The sequence below is a fragment of the Daktulosphaira vitifoliae genome, unplaced genomic scaffold, assembly GCF_025091365.1.
Source record: "Daktulosphaira vitifoliae isolate Bord-2020 unplaced genomic scaffold, ASM2509136v1 Scaffold_2, whole genome shotgun sequence".
Classification (NCBI taxonomy): domain Eukaryota; kingdom Metazoa; phylum Arthropoda; class Insecta; order Hemiptera; family Phylloxeridae; genus Daktulosphaira; species Daktulosphaira vitifoliae.
The window spans coordinates 37586674-37596221 of NW_026099573.1; the positions used below are offsets into that span (position 1 = coordinate 37586674).

The window sequence follows — 9548 nt, forward strand, 5'->3', positions numbered from 1 at the left end:
TCTTCTTCTTCCTCGCCTTAATCCCAACTACTTGGGGTCGGCCACCCTTATCCTAAACTTCCACTTGACACGATCTCCCACATCAGCTGTCCTCAAATCGCATTCAATAGTATCCTTCCATGTCTTTTTTGGTCTTTCTCTACACGGGATATTTTTAAAAATTCAATATTTTTTTGTGTTGTGACATATGTCAATGTGATGTTGTATCAATGTTCGAAATCTTGATCACATCTTAATGATAATGAGTTAAAAAAATAAGAAAATATGATTTAGTATTTAACTATAGATAATGATTTTATTTCTATAAAAATACCACTTGCAGTTCCTAATTTAACTCAGATAATAAGCATAATAAAATAAAATTATTAATTAATATAATCAATGCTGTATTACGGAAATTTTAATGAAAGGGTGGTCAATGGAGATGGGTTTAGCCCTTTTAACATTATTAATTTAGTCTTACTAATTGACCATTGGTTGATATTACTATTGACATGACAAATAAACAAAACCAATTGTACTTCAATATCAATACTTTTTTTTGAAATTTGGTAAATTAACACTTATTTTGGATATGTTATGCTATTTGATTCATTTTTATAATACAAATGATATATACAACCAAATAAAATAGTACTTTAATAACTATTCTAGCTATTAGTATTATTATTTTCATAATAATAATAAAAACAAATTTAATAATTTAAATTTATTGGTTGCTACGTATTTTAAATGATAATAATTTGATGCATTAAAAACTCATAAAATAAAAAATAAAATTATTATCAAATGTTTGATAAATTTGAAAATATAGATTCTCACAATAAAAGTTTAATTAATAATACATATCAAACTAAAATTTACTTAAATTAATTTGGCAAACATTCTAGACTATCATAGAAAATTGATGATTTAAAATAAATCAAAATTGTTAATAGTAACTCAGAAAAAATTATTAATAAGATAAAAGGTAAACATAAGTTTAATGACAGAGTAACAAATTACATTTAAATTGCTGTGAAATTTGATTGCAAAACTTAAGTAGTCTTATTTTCTCCATAAACTTTTAAAAAATCCACGCTTTGGTTGACTAGTATCACATTCTTCACTTATGTCTCCTAGAAAACAGAAAAGTTAATATTACATTATTTACTATTAATTTATTCAATTATATTATAACAAGAGTTTAACAAATCTTATTAACAACTCATAAAATTTCAAAACAATTAATATTTTGTTGTATTTTTTAGCTTTGATGTGAAGTTGAGAAGGTAGGTATTAATTTTACTATGATGTTTTTTTTTATTTATTTTTTTGTGTCTGTTACCGCTTTTTCTCAGCTCTTACTGAACCAATTTCTTTTAACGATACGTCAAAAGATCACAAATAAAATCTAGTCTAAGACATTACTCTAAAAAATTGAAAAAATTTCCCTCATTCCCCATAAATGGAGGAAATGTCCAAAAAAATTACAAATCGACTATTTTCTATTAAAAATTGTATATTTTCCAAATTTTTTCAATTTTTTTTTCTTAAAACTGCCATAACTTTATCAATAATGATTATATCAATATAATTTTTTTTATAGATGCATAATGTCTTTAATCTATTATTTGATATATTTTTTTTTATACATTTGACCCTTTACCTGCCCACAGGGGGGATTCAAAATGATAAGAAAAATGACCCTATTTAAGCTAGTTAAAAATTTTCAAAGTCAATTTTTTCGAATTAATAGCTGGAATTGGCAAAAAATTTAAAATACCTCTTATTTTGTATTCAATATAAATTAGATTTATATAAATTTTATGAAAATAGGTGACCCCATCACTGTGACTTCCCCTTGTCAGATATATATAGTCTCAGAAATACTAATTGAAACTATATCAATGTTCTAATGCAAAAAAGAGGTAGATAAGATTTTGAAAGATGTCATAGAATAAATGCCATCCAATATAAAAATAACTATTTAATTTTAAAATTCTACTAATTTATAGTATTTTAAGAGTTTAAACATTAACTATTGGTAACTAATAGTTTTTAAAGGAAACTTTTGAACAAATTCTACCGAGTGCTCTCACCTCTTTTGTGTGCTATACCATCAATATAAATAAATTAAATTAAAATTTTAAGTAAATATAACTGGCTCGGGATAGAAACACAAACTATCCCAGTTATATGATGTGTTAATATTTTTCAACAAAAATTTTATATAAATACAAAGTTAAATAATATAGTGGCAGAAAGGTGAGTAAGGGTTAGTTAGATAGTTTGAACCAAAAATAACTAAATGATAAAGATAAGATTTTTTTTTCGTTTAGTAGGGAAAGTAAAAAATGTTTATGTATACCCCCAGAACATTACTCTAATTAGTTATTGAAATAATATATTAATAATTAATATAATCACATCTTACCATGAGGGCCAATCACAGAAGACGCAAATACAGTTTTTGTTTTGCTATTTTTATTGGTATTACCTATAAAAGTTTTTTTATTAATATATTAATATTCCTAGTAATTTTTAAATAGTTATATTACATTTAACTTTCAGTAGTTTATTATTCCATAATTATTACCTTTTCGAATTAATAGACTAGTTACACGCCGTAAAGCCTCCCTTGGAGATCGATTGAAAAACTTAGGAGAAAGATTTGGAGGTAATGTAACTGGCTTGTGCCTATCTCCACCACTCCAATGTGAATTTCCTACAGGACTTTTACTAGCTGCCAATTTGTCAAGTTGTTCAACTGAAACAGGACGAAATTGCCGTTGCCGAGGGTACCAACCCCTACCAGGGCCATTCATGTGTAGTAACTCTGCACCAACCATTGCATGACTCAATCCAATACTTGATCCATGCCCAGCACCTCTCATGTTAATACTTAAACTATCTATTTAAAGTATGTTTAATCAGTATATCAAAAACTATATATTCATAAAATGGGTTGTTCATATATTGTAAATTACATATACATAATACAAGATTTCCAAAAATTCTTACTGCTCATTTGAGACATGGTTTTAGTGTTTGTTGCTGAATACTGACGAGGAAAATCACATCTTCCAAGAAGTGGTGTATCAGGTAATGAATTTGAAATATCCGACAGTTTCTCAATTGTACTGGGATGAATTCCAATTCTAAATGGCAATGGTCTAGGATATTCATCAGTTATAGGTAATTCCGATGGATAAGTCCTTCTTTCAGTTTGTACCTGGAATTTTTATTTATTTTATTTTCAAGTAATATTATACTGAAATGAATCTTAATAATGATTTATTATACTAATAACTCATTTAACTATCAACTTCAATAAACTTAAATAAATTATTGTTCAGAATTACAATATTAGGATTACTAAATAAATAATTATTATTACTAGTTAGATATGGATTAGTTTTATTACTTTTAGGTATAATAAATGTCATATTTATTTACTAACTACATTGATTTACTAACCGATCGAGTTCCAATTTTTTGATGATGTTGGAAATTTTGGGAAAATTCAGCATCGATTGATCGAGATTTTATTATTGAATTACTAGATTCGTTCTTATGAAAATTCATAGCAAATGGAACTGTTGTTGTTTCAACTTCTGTTTTTCTTTCTAATAGAACTACGTCCATACTTTTTATTTTGGGTAATTTTGGAACTGTAAGTAAGAAAATATTTTAGTTACAAATAACTATAAAAGTAAGAAAAAAAAATTTACCAGATTCTTCAACAGGGGATGGTGGCAATGGTCCAAATAAAAAATCTAAATCTCCATTAATATTATTAAGATTTAATTGTTCATTAACAAATTCTTCTAAAATATTAGCATTTACATAGTTTGTACAACTTTCTTCAATTGATTGAAGTTCCAGTTCTTTTTCAAGTGTATTGAGGTTTTTATAAGAAACATTATCTTCTATTTTACCATGATTTTGTTCATTAATACTTAATATATTATTCTGATTATCTTGTTTTGATACAACATTAATTTCTTCCGATATTTGTGGCAGTACTTCTTTATTTACATTGTTGTCAATCAAATTAATATTGTTTAAATATTTTTCGTATAATAAATTGTTTTCTTCAACTTCTTTTAATAATTTATTATTTTCTTCAATTTCTTTAAGTAATAAATTGTGTTCTTGACTTTCTTTAAGTAAAAAGGCATTATTTTTATCTATCTCTTTTACAATATGAATTTCTTCAACTTTAGCTGATTCTAAGCTAATTTCATCTTTAATAGGAAAAATTTCTTCTTTATCAATTTGTTCAGTTGATAAATCAGTATTTACTTCAATATTTATAAAAATGTCTTCTGTTTGACAACTAGTATCTACAAGAACTTTTTCAACATTATCTATTTTAAATAATTCGGTTGATACTTGTATAGACATATCTTGTTTTTCAATAGAACTTTTGTTTAGCTTATTTATTAATAATTCGTTTTTAGTAGCATACATTGTTAAGTATGGATGTTGATTTTTTGTACTATCATGACTTAGAATACTAGGTAACGATGATACTCTATATAATTTTGGAGGATTTGGTGGTTGGAAGTCAGGTGGCATTTCATCTAAACCATCAACTAAACCTTCTTTAAGTAAAGTTTTTATGTCTTCAAATGTTGAGCTAAATCTATTTATTTCAGCTTCATCTAATATAGAATATTTTATATTATTAAAATTACTACTATCATTATTATTTACATTATCAACTACATTCACTGATTTTTCATTACAGTGATTTTGAGAGTATTGCACAGATTTAATGCTTGATTTGCAGTCGTTTTGACAAATTAATATATTTTGTTTGTAAGTATCTAATGGACTATTTAATGGTTCATTATCATTGACTAGAGGTAAAACAATTTTTAATACATTATTACTTGATGAACATTCTAAGATGTTTTCATCTATACAATTTGATTGAAAATTTTCTTTAAAATCAATCTTATTTGGTAAAGACATTCCATCTACTACATCAGTTTCCATTTCTTTGACAGGCGGTGGAATGTTTGATACAGCTTTTATTGTTACACATTCTACTACTTGTACTAGAGGCCAACTTTTATGATTATTATGGAAATCCAACGATTTTGAGATGTTAGCCAAATTATCATCATATTCCTTATTTTCCTTATTAATCCTAGGCTATTAATTATTTAAAATAAATAAGATAAGAGATTATAATAGGTTTAATAGAAATAAAATAACTACTTACTAATGTTGATGATAATGTAACTGAATTGGGAAACATAATTGTACTTTTTATATGGTTATTAGATGAATCATTTCTTAATCTATAACACAATAATAAACAAATCTAAATTCAATAATATACTAAAATAAATAATTCTACATTTTGCCACCATAATTATAATTTAATAGGAAATAATACAAATAGTTAATTTTTTTTTAAGATTTAAGAAACACATTTCAAAACTATAACTAACTTTCAAAATAAATTAATTGTATGTACATGAATTTATACATAAATTAACACTCGAGTGTATTTAAACAAGAGGTAAATTATCTAAGAATATGCATAAATGGGGTCAATTGTTTTTAATTTAAACTGAATGATATAATTAAATATCATCTAGGTACAATAGTAACAAAAATTAGTCTTAAATATCAACCAAGGTGAAAATTTATTAAAAATGAATCTTCAATGATACATTGAAAAATTTATATTTTGAAAATAATAAATGATAAATTTAACTTAATTTTAGGAAAATGTGGTATATTATTATAATTTTATAATACACTTGTATTTAAAAAAAAATTAAATGTTTAATATACTTCATAGAGAGCTATTAATAATTTCACAGTAATTGGACAAATCTTGAAATATATATTTTTAATCAACAAATACCGTACATGAAACTACAATATTTATAAAGAATTCTTTCATTAAATCAAAAATAATTTCTCTAATGGCTTTTAAATATTAATAAATTATTCTTGAACTTTTAGTAATTGTTAAATGTCGTCATTACGCGCATGTCTTTCTATTATTAGTGCTGTGATGGAGAACTCATAATTAATACTTAGGCCTAAAATGGATATTATATAATCTTTCACACATTAAGATCATGGAAGTCAAGCAAAAACCTTATTTAAAAGCTTTAACTTTAAGTGTTAAAAAAAATGTTTTTGTTTAACTTGACTTTAAAATACATCCAAAAAATTTATTTATTTGTATTAAAAACTAATCTAGCAACATAAAAATCAATATATATATAAATCTATTGTTATTCCATAGAATGTCTTTTAGGTGGCAATAATAACTAAAATTGTCAAACTTAAAAAGAAATGTATATGTTTACTGTGTGAAAATAATATCAATTTCTTCTACTAATAATAGATTTATAATTTTAACAAACACAATAAAAATAAATAATATTAGGTAATTGAAGATTATTATAGTAACAAGGACACTAATCTAATAATTTCGAGGCAAAAAACATTTAAATGTTTTTGTATACTGAAGTCAGTAATGTCACAAAAATCAAGATTACATTAAGGCTGTTTTTATGTGATCATAAAATTTATGTACATGTATAAAAAGTATAAGAAAGAAACTTCTATATGTAATTAAATATTTGTAGCATTTAAAATTGAGATCAATTAACAGTGAATAAAGGAGCTAAAAACTTTTATAAGTATTACTATATTTTAAAAACACAGTAGACTATTATTACAAAAATTGTATTCTTAATGCAATTTAAAATGTTTTCTAAAATATTGGTATCTGGTAGTTTTAGAGGAATTTTAATAGTTTAAGTATAAATATTAAACTTAATTAATGCAATAATAATAAATTCAGATATAGTGTTTGAAAAAATTCTTGTACTCACAATTTCTAATATAATTGTTAGAAAACGATAAAAACACTAGATATCACACATTTTTTGTTTTGATTGAGGTGATAAACATATATATTTTAGAAGTTACCAATTTTTAAACGAACGACCAGCTACTGTTATTAACACATTGTACAAACACAAGAACCATGTGAGTAGCGTCAACGGGGAGGTGTTGAGATGCGTGGGGAGAAAAAATGGAAAACAACTGAAATGAAAATAATCAATAACTCACTCTGTATTCCAACGCGCGGCCGCTGTTAAGAACCGCTATGAGCTCTGGAGCATTGCGGAAGGAATCATTCCATCTAAAACATGTCGTAATGGAAGTAGCTGTCCACGATAACTACACATGTCCAGTCGGTATTATATTATTAAGTTTTAAAAGTTCAATGAAGAAAAATGAAAACTGAGTTTATTGTCAAAATGTGGTATGGAGGACCAACACAAAGAATTGATGTTATCACTAGTTTATTATTGTTTTTGTTATTGTGATAAAAGAATAAAAAAATAAATAAGTCACAAATAACATCCAAACATTACAAGTCGAACAAATAAAACAGAGGCCAGAACACGACCTACGGCGAACATTATTCAACAAGCTTAATAATGATATGGCGGGTGAAGGGGTCGGCCATGGAATGCATGCCGCGCTCTCTTCCTATCATGGTAGGTTCATTGTATGTAAAGACATCGAAGAATTTATCTATTTTTTATATTTTGGCCATCAGATGGCGACTGACGTAACGACAACCTACGCGATTATTGATGACCATCTTGCGCATATTAATAACATGATGATTAAGAAAAAATTCGTGACAGTAACGATGCCGTTTTAAAACATAATACCAAATATGTTTTATCATCATTAATACATAAATATTCAAAATAGAAGTACCATTTTGAGCCAAATATTTATGTAAAATTAACTGCTACTTTGTAGAAAATAAATTTTTTATTTTTTGATGACTGCTGTAAATAAGTAATTACCCATTTGCTCATTTAAACTTCCAAATTATTGAACATTGAGAAATCATTGAATACTGTGAAACTATCAAAGAATAAAATACCAAGGAATAGGTGTATTACCGATTTCCTCAATTATTTTAAAGAAAGCTAACTGCTCCGTCAAAATTCCATAACTTTTGAAGAAATTTCATATGAAACTCATTATATAAATTACATTAAAATATTTTAATCAAAAATTAATTAAAATTAAAAATTATCCGAACTCTAATGATTCTTTTAATATTTAATCAAGAATATTTAGAATTTATTTTTATTTTCTATAAATACATATTTAACTTATGCTTTAAAGATAACGAAAATTATTTTTAATGAATAATACGTACAATAATAATAAAAATTTATTCTTTAAAAGCAATGATAAAATTTTTTCTAAATTAAATACCTGCTTAAATATTAGAAATATAAAACTTACTAGTATTTCAGTACTATAGTTCTGAATAGTGATGTGCAAATTCCCAGGAATTTTATGATGGGAAAATCCCTTGAGAAAATTTCCGGAACATTCCTTATACCGGGAATTTATCGGGAATATTATAATTTTATTAAATTTTGTTTCAATATTTAACTAAACTTATAGCTGTAAATGGTCCATGGCCTATATTTTATACACAAAAATATTATTGGAGAAAAGTAAGACATTTGTGTAACAATTAGTAGAATTATTCTAAAAATATTTGATTTGATTAGGATTTAGGTACCTATAAATTTATCAATATAATGAAATTATGTACTAAAGGTTCAGTTGTTGATGCAAAGAATTGACTATAAGTAATTATTTAAACTGCTTGTATATATTTACATTAAACTAAATATGAAATTTTATGTTGAAACATTAGGAATTTTAAATATTTTATAACTAATTATAATTTTTGATTCTGTTATACTTTTCACTGTTTATATTTCAAATTAACTGTATGCTATGAATTATTTTATAGGCATCATAGTCTATGATTCCTATAAAATGCTTAAACAAGTCACCAAATTTAATACGTTATTTTTTGTTCACATTTTCCAGGTTTTTCAAAAGTAATAAAAGCAAAGGATAACTTTATTAACATAAATGTTTACTTATAAATGTAAATAACAACAAGATAACTTATTTCTTTTTGTTTTAAATACTCATTAAAGAAATCATTGTCACTGTCACTAGGACACCACTCTTCATCGTCGGACGAAATTAAACCATCAATTGACATTGAATTTTCATCTGACACAATTGATATATTNGCCATGTTAAAGGCCATTCCGCCATGTTAAAGGACTTATTTTTTCCACACATTTCCAAATAAAATTATTGCTCCATATATCTTGTCGAGATCTGTAATTTGCTATATCAGCTATTATTTGAGCACCATCCATTTTAAGAGAATCAGTCATATTATTTTGTATAGATATCATTTGATCAATAAACTCAATAGCTTTTAATACTTCTGAATTTGATAAATTACACCCTTGAGTTTTGGGATCCAACAAAGATGCAGCTAAGTGTAGAGGTTTAATAGTATTTAAATGTCTTTCTTTAAACTTATTCAGTATTATTTGCACTTTTTTAGTAGAAATAATCAGTGATTCTGAGATATAACTACAAAAAGTATTTTGAATTTCATAAAAAGCATCAAATACATGATTAATTATATTGCTGTCCCCTTCTAAAATTGT

The 9548-nt window shown here is 25.2% G+C and overlaps 1 protein-coding gene across 2 annotated transcripts; it reads right to left on the reverse strand.

Annotated features, from left to right (window-relative positions):
• Positions 1–964: 964 nt before the first annotated feature.
• On the reverse strand, positions 965–7490 carry LOC126898490 (uncharacterized). 2 transcript variants are annotated; one of them, XM_050672554.1, is made up of 8 exons: positions 7096–7490; positions 5216–5294; positions 3714–5145; positions 3460–3653; positions 3004–3214; positions 2579–2893; positions 2417–2479; positions 965–1118 (listed from the first exon to the last, which is right to left on the reverse strand). In XM_050672554.1, exons 2-8 carry the CDS (start codon positions 5249–5251, stop codon positions 1048–1050), a joined length of 2322 nt encoding a protein of 773 aa, XP_050528511.1. In that variant the 5' UTR covers positions 5252–5294; positions 7096–7490; the 3' UTR covers positions 965–1047. The 2 variants fall into 2 exon arrangements, with proteins under 2 accessions (XP_050528511.1, XP_050528512.1); XM_050672555.1 differs by lacking the exon at positions 7096–7490 and adding an exon at positions 6855–7050.
• Between the last annotated feature and the right edge of the window lie 2058 nt (positions 7491–9548).

What these genes read in the sequence shown, in the direction of transcription:
- LOC126898490 (XM_050672554.1), bottom strand. Translation starts at nt 5,251, where the DNA reads ATGTTTCCCAATTCAGTTACATTATCATCAACATTA. An exon ending in TTACATTATCATCAACATTA is followed by an intron (nt 5,146 to 5,215) that starts GTAAGTAGTTAT and finishes AATAATTAATAG; the next exon opens with CCTAGGATTAATAAGGAAAA. An exon ending in TTCTGTGATTGGCCCTCATG is followed by an intron (nt 1,119 to 2,416) that starts GTAAGATGTGAT and finishes TCTGTTTTCTAG; the next exon opens with GAGACATAAGTGAAGAATGT.